This window comes from Capra hircus, chromosome 11 (assembly GCF_001704415.2).
Source record: "Capra hircus breed San Clemente chromosome 11, ASM170441v1, whole genome shotgun sequence".
Taxonomy (NCBI): domain Eukaryota; kingdom Metazoa; phylum Chordata; class Mammalia; order Artiodactyla; family Bovidae; genus Capra; species Capra hircus.
Window position 1 is genome coordinate 92959533 of NC_030818.1, and position 21467 is coordinate 92980999.

The 21467-nt window shown below is 40.5% G+C and overlaps 2 protein-coding genes across 2 annotated transcripts; both read right to left on the bottom strand.

Moving 5' to 3' along the window:
* LOC102169678 (olfactory receptor 1L8-like) lies at positions 1065-1997 on the bottom strand. The gene has a single exon (XM_005687104.2). It carries the CDS (start codon positions 1995-1997, stop codon positions 1065-1067), a length of 933 nt encoding a protein of 310 aa, XP_005687161.2.
* Positions 15086-16018, bottom strand: LOC102169970 (olfactory receptor 1L8-like). Its single transcript, XM_018054779.1, has one exon. The coding sequence runs from the start codon at positions 16016-16018 to the stop codon at positions 15086-15088; it is 933 nt and encodes a 310-aa protein (XP_017910268.1).

The following is a 21467-nucleotide window of genomic DNA, read 5'->3' on the forward strand; positions in this document are numbered from 1 at the left end:
CAGATATAAAATAAAGTATAAAATCACTGAGTAATAATAGAGAATAAAGGAAGAAACAGAAGTGAACAGTATAAAGTCCTTGCCTAGCTGACTCTACTTCTCAGAGCACTCAGTATGTCTCTGAATGGTTCCAGAAGTTCCTAGTTATATCTGCCTTTAATGTTCACATGTGAGTTTTTATACTCTCCTTGGAGTCATTAATTCTAAGTACATAGAATTAATGTATGTACTTTCTCTGGGAAGCAGACAGATCTGGATGATTATGATGGTGGCAATAGGGGAATCTCTAAGGGGAACTAAAGCTAAGAGAGGGAACAAGACCAGTGCCTTGAGGCATATTTGAGGGACCAGATGACCAGGGTAGAGACCCAGAAGCAACTCAGCCTCATGCATACTGGCCTGATAATCAGGGCAGTTGTGTGCTGAACTACTAGGTCACCTGGCTAAGCGGGGCTAAGAGCTGGGCTTTTGTTCACTACAGAGCCTAGAACATTGTGCTGTCAAAAATATGGAAGAAGGAAGAGGCACAATTCCTGGATAACTGTTGCACTAGACACACTCCTCGCTTGGTGGAAGTTTCAGTTTCTTAAGAGTCTCAATCCTGTCACTCTCTCTCTGCTTCTCCTTTTCTGAACAACTGCAATGACTTTCAGAAAGCTAGTTTATTACAGAAACTACAATGAGAGCCAAATTATATTAAGGGAATCAAAAGTTATTGAACAGATATATGTTAAGTTCTAGGAAATTTTGTGGAAAACAAAGGTTTCAACAGCATTTGGAGCAATGAAAATGATGTGGTTTCCTGGAAAAGAGGAAGACAGGAAGAGAGATGCTCATACATGAAAACTGGAAGCCAAGACTTTGGTAGACCTGGAGCCTATTCCTGAATCATCATAAAGTCTGCATGGTTAATAGTTGTATGTGTAAAGAAATGGACACTATCCAACATCTGTGACACATGTGAGTCATTTCTGTTGACCAACAAGAGTTTATTATGTGTATCAGGAACTAGCAGAAACAGCATCTAGAGCCTCAGAGAAACCCATGAACATATCCCCAAAAGGCTAGGATTTCCTCCTGGCCATCAGCTTCCCCAGACCTCTCTTCATGTCTTTGTTTCTCAGACTGTAAATGAAAGGGTTGAGCATGGAGGACAGAACCGTGTAGACAAGTGTAGCCACTCGGTCCTGAACAGTGTAGCTGGACAAGGGCTGTAAATAGACATAAAAGATGCTTCCGTAAAACAGGATCACCACAGTAAAGTGGGAGCCACAGGTGGAGAAGGCTTTGCGTTTCCCTGCAGCTGAGGGGATCCTGAGAACTGCTACGAGGATTTGCACATACGAGAAAACAATGCATAGGAAGGGGGTCACCCAAAACACCAGCCCTTCTGTCTTTAATGTGAGATCATTGACAAATATGGAGGAGCAGGACAATTTCAGCAGAGGGTTGATGTCGCAGAGGAAGTGGTGGACAACATTGGAGTCACAGAAGGTGAGCTGATTCAGCAGAAGTATGTGTAGGAGTGAGTGGAGGTGAGGCAATGAGAAAGAGATGGCCACTAGCAGGACACAGCGGTGGTGGCTCATGATGGTGACATAGTGGAAGGGATCACAGATGGCCACATAGCGGTCATAGGCCATGACTGCCAGAAGGCAATTATCAGTGTTGCCCAAGGCATATATGAAATACATCTGGGTCAGACATCCAGCATAGGAGATGGTCTTCTTCTCTGACAAGAAGTTCACTAGCATCCTGGGGACAATGGTTGTTGTATACCAAATGTCAGTGAAAGACAGGACACTCAAGAAGACATACATGGGGGTGTGCAGTTGGGGGTCAGAGCGGATGGCCAGGATGATGAGCAGGTTCCCTGTTATGGTGACCAGGTATATGATGAGGAAGAGGATGAAGAGTGGCTTCTGGTCCTCAGGCCGGTAGGAGAGTCCCAAGAGGATGAACTCAGAGACACTGCTGGTTTGGTTGAGTCTTTCCATTGACTTGGGTCTAGTTAGATACAAGAAGGTTTGTTATTTATCATGCTTCAGTTCCACAGCCCAAATCACAAGAACCCAGCAAGTCTTTGTTTCCTCTGTTTGGTCGCTATTGGCAGCTGTGCTGGGAAAGCTTGTTACCCTCGTGGTCTTTGATGTGGTCCTCTGTTCCCAAATCCATGTTATCATAAGCGTCTTATGTTGAAACCAGGAGGAAGAGAAGAAGAATTTTCGTTTAGAAACCTCTAATTCAAGTTCCTTAGTTCCTAGTCTGGGAAATCTAGGAAGTTCCTATTGCTGGGAATACAGCAATAGAACAGAAATTCTTGCCTTTATGTAATTCATGTAGCTTGGCTGATAGGTCAGATTATTACAGTGTATGTAATATAATATCAAATAATAATACATTTGTTAAAAAATAGGCTATTAATAGTGTAAGAGATCATTGAGGGTGGGGAGTATTTTAGATACTGAAGTCATAGGACCCTCATTCTTTATCAAAGCAAATTCAGTTGTTATAAAATTAAACTTTATCTTTGCATGTCTTCAATAGAAATAAGCATTTGCCAAAATAATCAGCAGGGAATATCTGAGAGGAATGTTGAACCCAGTTCAACACTGTTTCTTTCCTTGTCTGGACACAGAATGAGAGGTTCACCCTCCTTATCTCACGGCATGCCGTCATCAGTCTGTGCAAGGCTCCCCTCTTTTGTAAATCGTTTTTCCTTTCATTAATCCCCTGTCCTAAACCACATTTGTACAGAAGGGCATCCGTTGTTAACTATTCAATTCATGTTTTAAAATTTCTTCTCTCACATATTTATTCAAAGATATCTTTGAGAAACATGTAAGTATGTGTTTTGCAGTCATACCCAGTTACCTAATAATGGACATCAAAATTGCCTCTCTTTCTTGCTACTACAAAATACTCTATAATGATAGATCTTACATCAGCAAATGTTCTTTAAAGAAATTTTTTAGAGCCAGCATATTCATCCATACTATGTGAATTACATATTACATCGGAAGTTTCAAACATTTTGAGACATTGGTTATTTATAAATTCTTGGTTACCACAAAAATCCCTACAATGAATATACTTATATCATTAAAGTGTTTAAACTAATTTTCAGAGGCAGTGCATTCTCTAATACATTTTAAATGGACATATTGCACTGGAACTTTAAGGCATTTTAAAGCCTTATGTGCGTGTGTGTGCTCAGTCGTTCAGTCATGTCCAACTCATTGAGGCCCCATGGACTACAGCCGGCCAGGTTCCTCTACCCATGGGATTTTCCAGGCAAGAATATTGGAGTGAGGTGCTATTCCCTTCTCTGGGAGATCTTCCCAGGGATTAAATCCACGTCTCTTACACCTCCTGCACTCACAGGCAGATCCTTTACCACTAGCAAAACCTGGGAAGCCCTAAAAGTCTTATATATTAATTTATTTAACATTGTTAAATTAATATGTTGCTTCATTTACAATTAACTGCTCTTATTCTAAGTTATCAAACATCTTTAAACTTAAAATACTTCATGTATAACATTGGACTCAAATATTCACATTCTCACGAAGATTTAGTGAAATAACACATGAAAACACTTAGAAGAGAGACAAGCATATTGTCAGCATGCAGGAGAAGCTCTTGATCCTCATCAGTCCCTGTGTCACCTTGCTTTATCTTCTATTTCTTGATGTTCTCAAAATCAATTAATTTATGTACATAAAGTATCACATCTCTCACTGCCAAATTGTCTGGCTAATTTCAGGATTTTGCAAGTTTTTAATGGAAGGAATATTTGTTTATGCATTGAATAATTGGATTAATTGGTAATTAAAGTTAATAATAATGACCAATATTTGTGAGTAAGTATTATGTACCAAGTTTATATTAAGTAACCTACTAAATCCTAAGGAATTATGAAGCATTTTAAGAGACTGAGGCTTACAGCGTTGAAGTGGTTTGCTGAAGTTCACTAAGGACATTAAGGCTCCCCTGATAGCTCAGTTGGTAAAGAATCCACCTGCAATGTGGGAGACCTGGGTTCAATCTCTGGATTGGGAAGATCCTCTGGAGAAGGGAAAGTCTACCCACTCCAGTATTCTGGCCTGGAGAATTCCATGGACTGTACAGGGTTGCAAAGAGTCAGACATGACTGAGCGAATTTCATTTTCACTTTCAAGGATGTGAAGAGCAATCAGTATTTGAACTCCAAGCTGGCTCACTGTAGGTTTATGCTCTCCAGTATTATGCCACCCCTCCTCTAGGTTTGATATGCAAATTGTCTATAACAATCAACATAGGCACCATTTTAATTGTTTGACAATTTCCTACACAGTTTGCCCTTCTATCCTCCTTATCTGACACACTTTCTTCTCCCATATTCAGAATTTATCCTTGTATTTGCTAGAGAGGTGGCCTATCTTTCTGTGTTGTAGTGTAATTTGAAAATAAGAATATCCATGATTAACTAGCCAAATCGGGTGGAAAAAATTGGCCATGTATGACTGGGGCATGTCTGGTGTGTGGAGCTGGTGTCGTGCAGTGGACAGTGCCCTCTGGTGAAGACAAAAAGTGAGGGGTTTGATTCATCCTGCATCACCTGCTCATAAGCTGGTTCCTGATGTTTTATGAATAACAAGGGAGACACTATGCCTGTAAAGCAGTACATCACACACAGATCAATATTCAAAAGTGAGTCATTTGTGAAAGGGCTGCCTGGGGAATGTGCAATACAAAAATTAGCGGAGATTTGGTGAATTAATGGGATTGGTTGCTGTAGGTCAGAGAAGTGAGGAGCACCCAGGTTGAAGACAAGAAAAGAGGAGGAAAGTTTTTGACTTGAATATTCTAAAAGCAGAGGGTGAGTGGATCAGGCTGAGACTTCAATCTTTTTTTTTTTCTCTTTCTACTGCTGAGGTTTTGTTTTCATAAAAACGAATGGTATATATGGCCTAGAAGTCCAAATGGATTGACTTAAAACCAAATTCCAGAAGGGAGTTTTACCTCCCTGGACCTATGACTTCTCAATCCATGAAATATTTGGAAGTATCAGGGAGAAAAGAGTAAGGTACCAAACTGGGCTGGAGTAGCCAAGGGAGTGGCCGGCTTCTGAAGCTCACCTCCACATCCCGATGCTTTTGTTTCCTTCCCAGCCTCTGCAGAAGATGATGTGCACCACGTCTGTTAATCAGGTCAAGTCTGCTTCTCAGCCAAAGTTCAGCTTCCTCATAAGTCTCCCATGAACTTCTGGACTGATTGACAAGGAGACAAGCAGAGATGGAGGAGGATATTATATACTACTCCAAAGGGGTAACATGTTTTCCTTCCCTGACCTCAACCCCCACTTCTTTCCTAACACTTGGTCCCTAGCTCGCTATTGCTTCTGCCAGCTCCAGATCTCAGAAGGCAGAGATGCTCTGACTCAAGTGGGAGGACTCTCCTGATTGAGGAAGCCCAGCCAGCTTCTCATGAGTCTGAGGTCTACTCTGCTGGCCTCTGGGGTGCTTGTTAGGCTGAGGGAGCTGAGGTGTGATGACCTCTCTGGAGAGTTTGTCCTGGGATCTCTGTAGGCAGAGAAAGCAGAATGGTAATCACAGCCAGCACTGCTGACTCCAAGGGGACGCGGGACCTTTGAGATTTCCTGTTCAGATGTTGGGACTAATCTCAGATCTTCTGAACCTCAGTGCACTATTTCATGGGCCTGTTTCAGTTTCCCCAACTGATATGCTTTATCAAGGATGGACAACTACTCATTGGGGTGAATATTTATTTGTTTTAATTGGAGGCTAATTACTTTACAATATTGTATTGGTTTTGCCATACATCAACATTCAAATGTGGACCAAAGTGTATTCTAGATCCTGGCAGGTCATAGGTTAATATATTGGAAGGTTAATGCTTTTGCGGAATGCACTGGTAGATCTATGTGCTTTCAGTGTCTGTGCTTTCCAATATCTGGGTTGGCATGTGGACTAGACATTTTTCCATGTGGTATGCAGTTAATATTTATGTATGTTTAAAACCCAGAGCCATGCAAAGGATATTGTCATATGTAGCAAATGGATGTTGGATAAAAATGCATGTGTTTTCAGAGTTTAGTCTCAGAGCACTGTTTGAAGTTTAGTGTTGAGGAAAATAGATATTTATTAGAATACTGCCCTTTTCTCTTAGTTGTTACATTTAAAAAGTTACTTAGCCTTTTGAAGCCTCAGGTTCTTCCTTTACTAAACGAGGGAAAAACTGCTTCTTGGCATGAAAATTGAAGAGAAAATTAACTTTTGAATTTTATTCAGAAAATATTGTGTATTTTGGTAAACATCATCCACAGTAAAGTTATAGGAAAGAAGGTACGAAAAAAAAAAAAAAAAAAGAAGAAGGTACATTTGGCTACCACCCTCAAAATAAGCTGCTGCCTCAGGCAATACCCATGGGTCCTTTTCCTTTGTGGTGAATTTATTTTTAAACTTTCGTCTACATATCAAGAATAAATAATGTAGAGACAGAAACTCCTGGCTTTGGATTTTGTCTCCTCCACTTACTATTCATGTGTCTGTCTTTCTATTCATTCATCCTCTTGACAAGTGTTATTTATTTATTCCAGCTTTATTGAGATATAATGGACATACGACACTGTTTAAGGTGTCCAACACAATGATTTGATAGATGTTTTTTATTACAAAATGATTACCACAATAATGATAGTTAACATGCATAAGAGTTGGGTTTTTGTTCACTACAGAGCCTAGAACATTCTGCTGTCAAAAATATGGAAGAAGAGAGGGGAGGGAAATATGGCGGAGGAATAGGACGGGAAGACCACTTTCTCCCTCACAAATTCCTCAAAAGAACATTTCAACGCCGAGCAAACTCCACGAAACAACTTCTGTAGGCTGGCAGAGGACATCAGGCAACCAGAAAAGCAGACCATTGTCTTCAAAAACAGGTAGGAAAAAATATAAAAGACGAGAAAGGAGACAAAGGAGGTGGGGAGGGAGCTCCTTCCTGGGAAGGGAATCCCTTCCCGGGAAGGGAATTTTAAGAAGAGAGATTTCCAAACACCGGGAAACACTCTCCCTGCCGAGTCTGTGGTGAGCCTTGGAAACACAGAGGGCAATATAACAGGAAGGAAAAATAGATAAATAATTAAAACCAACAGATTACAAGCCCAACAGTAACTCCCCCAGTGGAAAAGCAGCACAGACGCCTGCATCTGCCATTGGGAAGTGGGGGCAGGGCAGGGAGGCGTGGGAGGCGCGGGCTGCAGAGCTTTGGAAGAATCGGGCAGGAACGCCCCACGCGCAACCAGAACGATCTAACTTGGGCTAGCAAACCAGACTGTGGGATAGCTACCACGTGGAAAGCTCGAACATAAGACATCGCCAGGACTGAGCACAGAACAAAGGATGGAATGGAAAAAGCCGGCTGCAGACCATCCCCCGCTGGGGACAGGCAGCCAGAGCCGCAAGGACTGGAAAGGGGCAATTGCAGACCGGGAGAGACTTTACGTACCTAACTGCAAGCAGGCTCCTTTGCTAAGACTTCTGGGGGTGCTGGACAGTCACAATCTGCCTCACGGGGTGGGCCAGCAGTCCACCCAGAAAGCTGAGCAGCAGCGGCAGAAAAGGTGACAAGCCGCGGCGATCGCGCTCGCCAAACTCCTGAGCTACTCGGACCTGGGAAGGGCACAAAGCGCAGTTCCAGCCGAATCTGTGCCTCTGAGGGCTGCCTGAGCGCCGAACCTGAGCGGCTTGGACCGGGGAAGTGCACGCAGCCTAGGGCCGGCCCCAGACGGTTCCCGGCTGAGCATCCTAGAGCCGGAGCGGTTTGTGCGCTGTGAGAAAGGACAGGTCAAGCGGGGCTGAGACACTGTGTGCACATGACAGTGCTATTTGTTTGCAGCATCCCCCCTCCCCACAGCGCGACTGAATTAGTGAGCCTAAAAAACCAGCAAACAGAAGAAGTTAAACAGAGGGAACCACCTTGGAAGTGATCCCACACGGCCCATAACATCAGAGAAGGGCCAGATATATTTTTAATATTTTTAAGATCATTCCTTTTTTTTTGTTTTTTTGTTTTTTGCTTTTTTTTGTTTTTTTTTTCTTTATTCTTTTTTTTCTAACTTTTTTTTAATTGTTAAGTCTTCTATTTCTCCTCTAATTTTTATTTCTATAACCTATTATTACTATTTAAAAAAATACTTTTTTTTTTTTAAGGCAAACACCATATATAGTCTTTGGATGGTTGTTGGTGTTTTTTTTGTTTGTTTGTTTTTGTTTTTTAATAATTCTTTTTTTTCTTTCTTTGTTCCTTTTTCCTTCTGCTTTTCTTTAATATTGTATCTTTGAAAATCCAACCTCTACTCTAGATTTTTAATCTTTGCTCTTAGGTTTTTGTTGTCAATTTTGTACATTTAAAAACCCAAACTTCACTACCCAAGTTTACCTGAGAGCGAGATTACTGGCTTGACCACTCTCTCCTCCTCTGGACTCTCCTTTTTCTCCACCAGGTGGCCTCTGTCTCTTTTCTCCCCCATCTCTTCTCTATCCAACTCTGTGAATCTCTGTGTGTTCCAGACAGTGGAGAACACCTAAGGAACTGGTTACTGGCAGGACTTGTCTCTCTCCTACTCATTCCTCTCTCTTATCCTCCTGGTCACCTCTGTCTACTTCCTCCCTCTCCTCTGCCCCGTATAACTCTGTAAATACCTCTGAGCGGTCCAGACTATAGAGCGCACATAAGGAAGTGACTACTGGCTAGCTTGCTCTCTCCTCTTTTGATCTCACCGCATCTCATTCCAGTTACCTCTAACTACCCCCTCCATCTTCTCTTCTCCTTGTAACTCAGTGAACCTCTCTGTGTCCCTCAATGTGGAGAAACTTTTCATCTTTAACCTAGATGTTTTATCATCGGTGCTGTATAGATGGAGAAGTCTAGAGGCTACTGTAAAAATAAAACTGAAAATCAGAAGCAGGAGGCTTAAATCCAAAGCCTGAAAACATTAGAGAACTCTTGAATTCAGGGAACATTAAGCAATAGGAGCTCATCAAATGCCTTCATACCTACACCGAAACCAAGCTCCACCCAAGGGCCAACAAGTTCCAAAACAAGACATACCACGCAAATTCTCCAGCAACATAGGAACACTCCCCTGAGCTTCAATATACAGGCAGCTCAAAATTATCCCAAAACCTTTGATGTCTCATAACCCATTACGGGTCACTCCACTGCACTCCAGAGAGAAGAAACCCAGCTCCACCCACCAAAACTCCAACACAAGCCTCTCTAACCATGAAGCCTTGACAAGCCACTGATAGAACCTCACCCAAAGTGAGGAAGCTCCATAATAAAGAGAACTCCACAAACTACCAGAATATAAAAAGGCCACCCCAAACGCAGCAATATAACCAAGATGAAGAGACAGAGGAATACTCAGCAGGTAAAGGAACAGGAGAGTTGCCCACCAAACCAAACAAAAGAGGAAGAAGTAAGGAATCTACCGGAGAAGGAATTCTGAATATTGATAGTGAAAATGATCCAAAATCTTGAAATCAAAATGGAATCACAGATAAATAGCCTAGAGACAAGGATTGAGAAGATGCAAGAAAGGTTTAACAAGGACCTAGAAGAAATAAAAAAGAGTCAAAATATAATGAATAACACAATAAATGAGATCAGAAACACTCTGGAGGCAACAAATAGTAGAATAACGGAGGCAGAAGATAGGATTAGTGAAATAGAAGATAGAATGGTAGAAATAAATGAATCAGAGAGGAAACAAGAAAAACGAATTAAAAGAAACGAGGACAATCTCAGAGACCTCCAGGACAATATGAAACGCTCCAACATTCGAATTATAGGAGTCCCAGAAGAAGAAGACAGAAAGAAAGATCATGAGAAAATCCTTGAGGAGATAATAGTTGAAAACTTCCCTAAAATGGGGAAGGAAATAATCACCCAAGTCCAAGAAACCCAGAGAGTTCCAAATAGGATAAACCCAAGGCGAAACACCCCAAGACACATATTAATCAAATTAACAAAGATCAAACACAAAGAACAAATATTACAAGCAGCAAGGGGAAAACAACAAATAACACACAAGGGGATTCCCATAAGAATAACAGCTGATCTTTCAATAGAAACTCTTCAGGCCAGGAGGGAATGGCAAGACATACTTAAAGTGATGAAAGAAAATAACCTACAGCCCAGATTACTGTACCCAGCAAGGATCTCATTCAAATACGAAGGAGAAATCAAAAGCTTTACAGACAAGCAAAAGCTGAGAGAATTCAGCACCACCAAACCAGCTCTCCAACAAATTCTAAAGGATACTCTCTAGACAGGAAACACGAAAAGGGTGTATAAACCTGAACCCCAAACAATAAAGTAAATGGTAACGGGATCATACTTATCAATAATTACCTTAAACGTAAATGGGTTGAACACCCCAACCAAAAGACAAAGACTGGCCGAATGGATACAAAAACAAGACCCCTCTATATGCTGCTTACAAGAGACCCACCTCAAAACAAGGGACACATACAGACTGAAAGTGAAGGGCTGGAAAAATATATACCACGCAAATAGACACCAAAAGAAAGCAGGAGTGGCAATACTCATATCCGATAAAATAGACTTTAAAACAAAGGCTGTGAAAAGAGACAAAGAAGGCCACTACATAATGATCAAAGGAACAATCCAAGAAGAAGATATAACAATTATAAATATATATGCACCCAATATAGGAGCACCGCAATATGTAAGACAAATGCTAACAAGTATAAAAGGGGAAATCAACAATAACACAATAATAGTGGGAGACTTTAATACCCCACTCACACCTATGGACAGATCAACTAAACAGAAAATTAACAAAGAAACGCAAACTTTAAATGATACATTAGATCAGTTAGACCTAATTGACATCTATAGGACATTTCACCCCAAAACAATGAATTTCACCTTCTTTTCAAGTGCTCATGGAACCTTCTCCAGGATAGATCACATCCTGGGCCATAAATCTAAACTTGATAAATTCAAAAAAATCGAAATCATTCCAAGCATCTTTTCTGACCATAATGCATTAAGATTAGATCTCAATTACAGGAGAAAAACTATTAAAAATTCCAACATATGGAGGATGAACAACACACTTCTGAATAACCAACAAATCACAGAAGAAATCAAAAAAGAAATCAAAATATGCATAGAAACGAATGAAAATGAAAACACAACAACCCAAAACCTGTGGGACACTATAAAAGCAGTGCTAAGAGGAAAGTTCATAGCAATACAGGCATACCTCAAGAAACAAGAAAAAAGTCAAATAAATAACCTAACTCTACAACTAAAGCAACTAGAAAAGGAAGAATTGGAGAACCCCAGAGTTAGTAGAAGGAAAGAAATCTTAAAAATTAGGGCAGAAATAAATGCAAAAGAAACAAAAGAGACCATAGCAAAAATCAACAAAGCCAAAAGCTGGTTCTTTGAAAGGATAAATAAAATTGACAAACCATTAGCCAGACTCATCAAGAAGCAAAGAGAGAAAAATCAAATCAATAAAATTAGAAATGAAAATGGAGAGATCACAACAGACAACACAGAAATACAAAGGATCATAAGAGACTACTATCAGCAGTTGTATGCCAATAAAATGGACAACGTGGAAGAAATGGGCAAATTCTTAGAAAAGTACAACTTTCCAAAACTGAACCAGGAAGAAATAGAAAATCTTAACAGACCCATCACAAGCACGGAAATTGAAACTGTAATCAGAAATCTTCCACCAAACAAAAGCCCAGGTCCAGACGGCTTCACAGCTGAATTCTACCAAAAATTTCGAGAAGAGCTAACACCTATCCTCCTCAAACTCATCCAGAAAATTGCAGAGGAAGGTAAACTTCCAAACTCATTCTATGAGGCCACTATCACCCTAATACCAAAACCTGACAAAGATGTCACAAAAAAAGAAAACTACAGGCCAATATCACTGATGAACTTAGATGCAAAAATCCTCAACAAAATTCTAGCAATCAGAATCCAACAACACATTAAAAAGATCATACACCATGACCAAGTGGGCTTTATCCCAGGGATGCAAGGATTCTTCAATATCCGAGAATCAATCAATGTAATTCACCACATTAACAAATTGAAAAATAAAAACCATATGATTATCTCAATAGATGCAGAGAAGGCCTTTGACAAAATTCAACATCCATTTATGATAAAAACTCTCCAGAAAGCAGGAATAGAAGGAACATACTTCAACATAATAAAAGCTATATATGACAAACCCACAGCAAACATTATCCTCAATGGTGAAAAATTGAAAGCATTTCCCCTAAAGTCAGGAACAAGACAAGGGTGTCCACTTTCACCGCTACTATTCAACATAGTTCTGGAAGTTTTGGCCACAGCAATCAGAGCAGAAAAAGAAATAAAAGGAATCCAAATTGGAAAAGAAGAAGTAAAACTCTCACTGTTTGCAGATGACATGATCCTCTACATAGAAAACCCTAAAGACTCCACCAGAAAATTACTACAGCTCATCAATGAATATAGTAAAGTTGCAGGATATAAAATAAACATACAGAAATCACTTGCATTCCTATACACGAATAATGAGAAAGTAGAAAAAGAAATTAAGGAAACAATTCCATTCACCATTGCAACGAAAAGAATAAAATACTTAGGAATATATCTACCTAAAGAAACTAAAGACCTATATATAGAAAACTATAAAACACTGATGAAAGAAATCAAAGAGGACACTAATAGATGGAGAAATAGACCATGTTCATGGATTGGAAGAATCAATATAGTGAAAATGAGTATATTACCCAAAGCAATTTACAAATTCAATGCAATCCCTATCAAGCTACCAGCCACATTTTTCACAGAACTAGAACAAATAATTTCAAGATTTGTATGGAAATACAAAAAACCTCGAGTAGCCAAAGCAATCTTGAGAAAGAAGAATGGAGCTGGAGGAATCAACTTGCCTGACTTCAGGCTCTACTACAAAGCCACATTCATCAAGACAGTATGGTACTTGCACAAAGACAGACATATAGATCAATGGAACAAAATAGAAAGCCCAGAGATAAATCCACACACATATGGACACCTTATCTTTGACAAAGGAGGCAAGAATATACAATGGAGTAAAGACAATCTCTTTAACAAGTGGTGCTGGGAAAACTGATCAACCACTTGTAAAAGAATGAAACTAGATCACTTTCTAACACCCCACACAAAAATAAACTCAAAATGGATTAAAGATCTAAATGTAAGATCAGAAACTATAAAACTCCTAGAGGAGAACATAGGCAAAACACTCTCAGACATAAATCACAGCAGGATCCTCTATGATCCACCTCCCAGAATTCTGGAAATAAAAGCAAAAATAAACAAATGGGATCTAATTAAAATTAAAAGCTTCTGCACAACAAAGGAAAATGTAAGCAAGGTGAAAAGACAGCCTTCTGAATGGGAGAAAATAATAGCAAATGAAGCAACTGACAAACAACTAATCTCAAAAATATACAAGCAACTTATGCAGCTCAAATCCAGAAAAATAAACGACCCAATCAAAAAATGGGCCAAAGAACTGAATAGACATTTCTCCAAAGAAGACATATGGATGGCTAACAAACACATGAAAAGATGCTCAACATCACTCATTATTAGAGAAATGCAAATCAAAACCACAATGAGGTACCACTTCACACCAGTCAGAATGGCTGCGATCCAAAAATCTGCAAGCAATAAATGCTGGAGAGGGTGTGGAGAAAAGGGAACCCTCCTACACTGTTGGTGGGAATGCAAACTAGTACAGCCACTATGGAGAACAGTGTGGAGATTCCTTAAAAAATTACAAATAGAACTACCTTATGACCCAGCAATCCCACTTCTGGGCATACACACCGAGGAAGCCAGAATTGAATGAGACACATGTACCCCAATGTTCATCGCAGCACTGTTTATAATAGCCAGGACATGGAAACAACCTAGATGTCCATCAGCAGATGAATGGATAAGAAAGCTGTGGTACATATACACAATGGAGTATCACTCAGCCGTAAAAAAGTATTCATTTGAATCAGTTCTGATGAGATGGATGAAACTGGAGCCGATTATACAGAGTGAAGTAAGCCAGAAAGAAAAACACCAATACAGTATACTAACACATATATATGGAATTTAGGAAGATGGCAATGACAGCCCTGTATGCAAGACAGGAAAAAAGACACAGATGTGTATAACTGACTTTTGTACTCAGAGGGAGATGGAGAGGGTGGGATGATATGGGAGAATGGCATTCTAACATGTATACTATCATGTAAGAATTGAATCGCCAGTCTATGTCTGATGCAGGATACAGCATGCCTGGCGCTGATGCATGGGGATGACCCAGAGAGATGTTATGGGGAGGGAGGTGGGAGGGCGGTTCATGTTTGGGAACGCATGTAAGAATTAAAGATTTTAAAATTTTAAAAATAAAAAACTAAAAAAAAATAAAATTAAAAAAAATATGGAAGAAGGAAGAGGCACAATCTCTGTATAACTGTTGCAATAGACACGCTCCTCGCTTGGTGGAAATTTCAGTTTTTTAAGTCTCTGTCTTGTCACTGTCTCTTTAATTACTGCAACGATTTTCAAAAAGCTAGTTCATTAAAGAAATTACATTGAAACCCAAATTATATTAAGAGAATCAAAAGTTATCGAACAGATGTATGTTCTAGGAAATTTTGTGGAAAACAAAGGTTTCAACAGCATTTGGAGCAATGAAAAATTGTGGTTTCATGGAGAAGAGGAAGGCAGAAAGAGAGTTGCAGATATATGAAAACTGGAAGCCAAGGTTTTGGTAGACCTGGAGCCTATTACTGAATCATCATAAAGTCTCCACGGTTAGTAGTTGCATGTGTAAAGAAGTGGGTGCAACCGAACATCCATGACCCTTTGAGTCATATCTACTGACCTACAAGAGTTTATTATGTGTATCAAGAACCAGCAGAAACAGGATATAGAGCCTCAGAGAAACCCTTGAACATATCCCCAAAAGGCTAGGATTTCCTCCTTCTAGCTAGGATTTCCTCCTGCCCATCAGCTTCCCCAGGCCCCTCTTCATGTCTTTGTTTCTCAGACTGTAAATGAAAGGGTTGAACATGGAGGACAGGACTGTGTAGACAAGTGTTGCCACTCGGTCCTGAACAGTGTAGCTAGACAGGGGCTGTAAATAAACATAAAAGATGCTTCCATAAAACAGGATCACCACAGTAAAGTGGGAGCCACAGGTGGAGAAGGCTTTGCGTTTCCCTGTAGCTGAGGGGATCCTGAGAACTGCTACGAGGATTCGCACATATGAGAAAACAATGCATAGGAAGGGGGTCACCCAAAACACCAGCCCTTCTGTCTTTATTGTGAGATCATTGACAAATATGGAGGAGCAGGACAATTTCAGCAGAGGGTTGATGTCACAGAAAAAGTGGTGGACAACATTGGAGTCACAGAAGGTGAGCTGATTCAGCAGAAGTATGTGCAGGAGTGAGTGAAGGTGAGGCAATGAGCAGGAGAAGGCCACCAGCAGGACACAGGGGCGGTGGCTCATGATGGTGACATAGTGGAAGGGGTCACAGATGGCCACATAGCGGTCATAGGCCATGGCTGCCAGAAGATAACTATCAGTGTTGCCCAAGGCATATGTAAAATACATCTGGGTCAGACATCCAGCATAGGAGATGGTTTTCTTCTCTGACAGGAAATTCACCAGCATCCTGGGGACAATGGTTGTTGAGAAGCAAATGTCAATGAAAGACAGGAAACTCAAGAAGAAATACATGGGGGTGTGCAGTTGGGGGTCAGAACGGATGGCCAGGATGATGAGCAGGTTCCCTGTTATGGTGACCAGGTATATGATGAGGAAGAGGATAAAGAGTGGCTTCTGGTCCTCTGGCCGCGAGGAAAGTCCCAGGAGAATGAACTCAGAGACACTGCTGGTTTGATTGAGTCTTTCCATTGATTTTGGTCTAGTTAGATACAAGAAGGTTTGTTACTTATCATGCTTCAATTCCACAGCCCAAAGTACAAGATCCCAGCAAGTCTTTGTTGTCCTCTATTTGGGCACTATTAGCAGCTGTGCTGGGAAAGCTTGTTACCCTCTTGGTCCCTTGATGTGGTCCTCCCTTCCCAAATCCATGTCATCACAAGGGCCTTATGATGAAACCTGAAGGAAGAGAAGAAGGGTTTTCCTTTAGAAACCATCACAGCTGGACCCCTTGATTCAAGTTCCTTAGTTCCTTGTCTACAGAATCTGTGTGCCTGTGGGAATACAGCAATAGAACAGAAATTCCTGCCTTTGTGTAATTCATGTAGCTTGGGTGATAAGTCAGATGATCACAAACAGTATATGTAATACAATATCAGGTAGTGATAAATACACGTAGCGGTACAGAATACATTAAGGATGTATATTGTCACCCAGCTTATTTAACTTATATGCAGAGTACATCATGCAAAATGCCGGGTTGGATGAAGCATAAGCTGGAATCAAGATTGCTGGGAGAAATATCAATAATCTCAGATACACAGATGATACAACCTTTATGGCAGAAAGTGAAGAGAAACTAAAGGGCCTTTTGATGACATTGAAACAAGAGAGTGAAAAAGCTGACTTAAAACTCAACATTCAAGAAATTAAGATCATGGTATCCAGTCCCATCACTTCATGGAAAATAGATGGGAAAACACTGGAAACAGTGACAGACTTAATTATCTTGGGTTCCAAAATCACTGCAGATGGTGATTGCAGCCATGAAATGAAAAGATGGTTGTTCCTTGGAAGAAAAGCTATGACTAATCTAGACAGCGTATTAAAAAGCAGAGATATTACTTTACTAGGTCCACCTAGTCAAAGGTATTGTTTTCCCCGTAATCATGTATGGATGTGAGAGTTGGACTATCAAGAAAGCTGAGCACCAAAGAATTCATGTTTTTGAACTGTGGTGTTGGAGAAGACTCTTGAGAGTCCCTTGGACTGCAAGGAGATCAAGCCAGTGAATCCTAAAGGAAATCAGTCCTGAATATTCATTGGAAGGACTGATGTTGAAGCTGAAACTCCAATACTTTGGCCACCTGATGTGAAGAACTGACTCACTGGAAAAGACCCTGATGCTGGGAAAGATTGAAGGCAGGAGGAGAAGAGGACAACTGAGGATGAGATGGTTGGATAGCATCACCAACTGGATGGACATGTGTTTGAGCAAGCTCTGGGTGTTGGTGATGGACAGGGAAGCCTGGCGTACTGCAGTCTATAAGGTCGCAAAGAGTTGGACATAACTGAGCAACTGAACTAAACTGAACTGAGTGATACATTTGTTAAAAAATAGGGTATTATTAGTATAAACAGAGAGATCATTGGAGGTGGGAGTATTTTATTTTATTTTTCACTTTCTTTTTTTAATATAAATTTATTTATTTTAATTGGAGGCTAATTACTTTACAATATTGTATTGGTTTTGCCATACATCAACATGAAGGACCCCCATTCTTCACCAAAGCAAATTCAGTTTGCTTTGCATTTCTCCTATTGAAATAAGCATTTGCCAAAATAATCAACAGTGAATATCTGAGAGGAATATTGAATCCAATTCAACAGTGGGTTTTCCTTGTTTGGACACAGAATGAAATGTTCTTAACCTTTCAAAGGTTAAACCCTCGTTAACTCATGGCATGCTATCATCAGTTTGTGCAAGTCTCCCCTGTTTCGTAAATCATTCTTCCCTTCATTAATACCCTGCCCTAAACCACTTTTGTACAGAAGGGCATCCTTTGTTAACTATACAATTCATGTGTTAAAATTTCTTCTCTATTTATTCAAAGATTCCTATGAGAAACATGTAAATATGTGTCTTCCAGTCACACTCAGGACATCCAGTCTTATGTGTGTGTGTGTGCTCGGTCGCTCAGTCATGTCCAACTCACTGAGGCCCCAAGGACTGTAGACTGCCAGGCTCCTCTGCCCATGGAAATTTCCAGGCAAGAATACTGGAGTGAGGTGCCGTTCCCTTCTCAGGGAGATCATCCCAGGGATTGGACCCACGTCTCTTTCAACTCCTGCACTCGCAGGCAGATCCTTTACCACGAGTGCAACCTGGGAAGGCCTTAAAGTCATATATTACACACTAATTTATTGATATATTAATGTATTTAACAGTGTTAAATTAATATATTGCTTCATTTACAATTAGCTGCTCATATTTTTATATGTAATTAAATATCTTTAAACCTCAAGTACTTCATGTGTCATGTAGGACACAAATATTCACATTCTCATGAAGACTTAGTGAGATAATGCCTGAAAACACTTAGAAGAGAGAAAAGCATATTGTCAGCATGCGGGAGAAGCTGTTGATCCTCATCAGTCCCTGTGTCACCTTCCTTTATCTTCTATTTCTTGATGTTCTGAAAATCAATTAATTTATGTACGTCAAGTATCACATTCCTCACTGCCAAATTGTCTGGCTTATTTCAGGATTTGGCAGGTTTTTATGGAAACAATATTTGTTTATGCGTTGAAGAATTTGATGAATCAGCAATTAAAGCTAATAATAATGACCAATGTTTATGAGTAAGTATTATGTACCAAGCTCATTCTAAATATGCCACTAGATCCCAAGGAATTATGAAGCATTTCAGGAGACTAAGGCTTACAGAGGTGAAGTGGTTTGCTGAAGGTCACTAAGGACATGAGAAGCAATCAGGTTTGAACTCCAAGCTGTCTTACTCTAAGTTTATGCTCGCCAGTGTTAAGCTTCCCCTCCTCTAGTTACGGTATGTTAATTGTCTATCACCATCAACATAGGCACTGTTTTTATTGTTCTAAAAATTTCCTACTCGAATTACCCTTGTACCCTCTGACACACTTTCTTCTCCCATACTTAGAATTTATCCTTGTATTTGCTAGAGAGGTGGCCTATCTTTCTGCGTTGTAGAGATAGCGGAATTTGAAAATGTGAATATCCATGATTAACTAGCCAAATCGGATGGAAAAAATTGGCCATGTATGACTGGGGCATGTCTGGTGTGTGGAGCTGGTGTCGTGCAGTGGACAGTGCCCTCTGGTGAAGACAAAAAGTGAGGGGTTTGATTCATCCTGCATCACCTGCTCATAAGCTGGTTCCTGATGTTTTATGAATAACAAGGGAGATACTATGTCTGTAAAGCAGTACATCACACACAGATCAATATTCAAAAGTGAGTCATTTGTGAAAGGGCTGCCTGGGGAACGTGCAATACAAAAATTAGTGGAGATTTGGTGAATTAACGGGATTGATTGCTCTAGGTCAGAGGATTGAGGAACACTCAGGCTGATGACTAGAAACAAGGAGGAAGATTGCTGATTGGAGAATCAGGAAGAACATTCTACAAGCAGAGGGTGAGTGGATCAGGCCAAGACTACAATTGTTCTTTTTCCTCTTTTCTTTCTACTGGTATGGTTTTGTTTCCATAAAAGCAAATGCTATATATGGCCTAGAAGTGCAACTGGATGGACTTAAGACCAAATTCCAAAAGAGAGTTTTACCTCCCTGGACCTATGACTTCTCAGTCCATGAAATATTTGAAAGTATCAGGGAGAAAAGAGTAAGGTACCAAACTGGGCTGGAGTAGCCAAGGGAGTGGCCGGCTTCTGAAGCTCACCTCCACATCCCGATGCTTTTGCTTCCTTCCCAGCCTCTGCAGAAGATGATGTGCACCACGTCTGTTAATCAGGTCAAGTCTGCTTCTCAGCCAAAGTTCAGCTTCTGCATGTGTCTCCCATGAACTTCTGGACTGATCGACAAGGAGAGAAGCAGGGGTGGAGGAGGAGCTGAGATACTACTCCAAAGGGATAACACGTTTCCCTTCCCTGACCTCAACCCCCACTTCTTTCCTAACACCTGGTCCCTGGCTCACTGCTGCTTCTGCCAGCTCCAGATCTCAGAAGGCAGAGATGCTCTGACTCAAGTGGGAGGACTCTCCTGACTGTGGAAGCCCAGCCAGCTTCTCACGAATGTCAGATCAGCTCTGCTGGCCTCTGGGGTGCTTGTTAGGCTGAAGGAGTTGAGGTGTGATGATCTCTCTGGAGAGTTTGTCCTGGGATCTCTGTAGGCAGAGAAAGCAGAAGAGGAATCACAGCCAGCACTGCTGACTCCAAGGGGACAGGGGACCCTTGAGATTTTCTGTTTAGATGTTGGGACTAATGTCAGATCTTCTGAATCTTAGTGCACTATCTCATGGACATGCTTCAGCTTCCCCAACTATGTTTTATATGGACAAATACTCATGGGGATGAATATTTTTATTTTAGGAGATTCAAATGTGGACCAAGCTGTATTCTAGATCCTGGCAAGTCATAGTTTAATATATTGGAAGGTTAAAGCTTTCAGGGAATGCAGTGGTAGATATACGTGCTTTCAGTGTCTGTGTTTTCCAGTATCTGGGTTGGCATGTGGACTAGATATTTTTCCATGTGGTATGCAGTTATAATGTGTATGTATGTTTAAAGCCCAGAGCCATGCAAAGGATATTGTCATATGTAACAAATGGGCACTGGATAAAAATGCATGTGTTTTCAGAATTTAGCCTTAGAGGAGTGTTTGATGTTTCAGTTCAGTTCAGTTCAGTTGCTCAGTCATGTCCAACTCTTTGCGACTCCATGAATCACAGCACGCCAGGCCTCCCTGTCCATTACCAACTCCCGGAGTTCACTCAGACTCGCGTCCATCGAGTCAGTTATGCCATCCAGCCATCTCATCCTCTGTTGTCCTCTTCTCCTCCTGCCCTCAATCCCTCCCAGCATCAGAGTCTTTTCCAGTGAGTCAACTCTTCGGATGAGGTGGCCAAAGTACTGGAGTTTCAGCTCCAGCATCATTCCCTCCAAAGAAATCCCGATTTTTAGTGTGGAGGAAAAGAGACATTTATTAGTATACTGCCCTTTTCTGTTAGTAGTTACGTTTAAGAAGTTACTTAGCCTATAGAAACCTCAGGTTCTTCCTTTACTAAATGAGGATAACATGGCTTCTTGGCATGAAAATATGAGAGAAAACTTCCTTTTGAATTTTATACAGAAAATCTGGTGTATTTTGGTGAACATCATCCATAGCAAAGTTACAAGTTTTGGCTACTGCCCTCAAAATAAACCACTGCCTCATGCAATACCCATGTGTACTTTTCCTTAGTGGTGAGTTTAGTTTTAAAACTTGAGTCTACATATTAAGAGTAAATGATGTAGAGACAGAAAGTCTTGGCTTTGGGTCTTGTCTCCTCCACTTACTATTCATGTGTCTGTCTTTCTTTCTATTCATTCATCCTCTTGACAAGTATCATTTATTTTTTCCAGCTTTATTGAGATATAATGGACATATAACACTGCTTAAGGTGTCCAACACAGTAATTTGATACATGTTTTTATTACAAAATGATTACCA

Coding starts and splice junctions, on each gene's coding strand:
- LOC102169678 (XM_005687104.2), bottom strand. CDS start 1,997: ATGGAAAGACTCAACCAAACCAGCAGTGTCTCTGAGTTCATCCTCTTG.
- LOC102169970 (XM_018054779.1), bottom strand. CDS start 16,018: ATGGAAAGACTCAATCAAACCAGCAGTGTCTCTGAGTTCATTCTCCTG.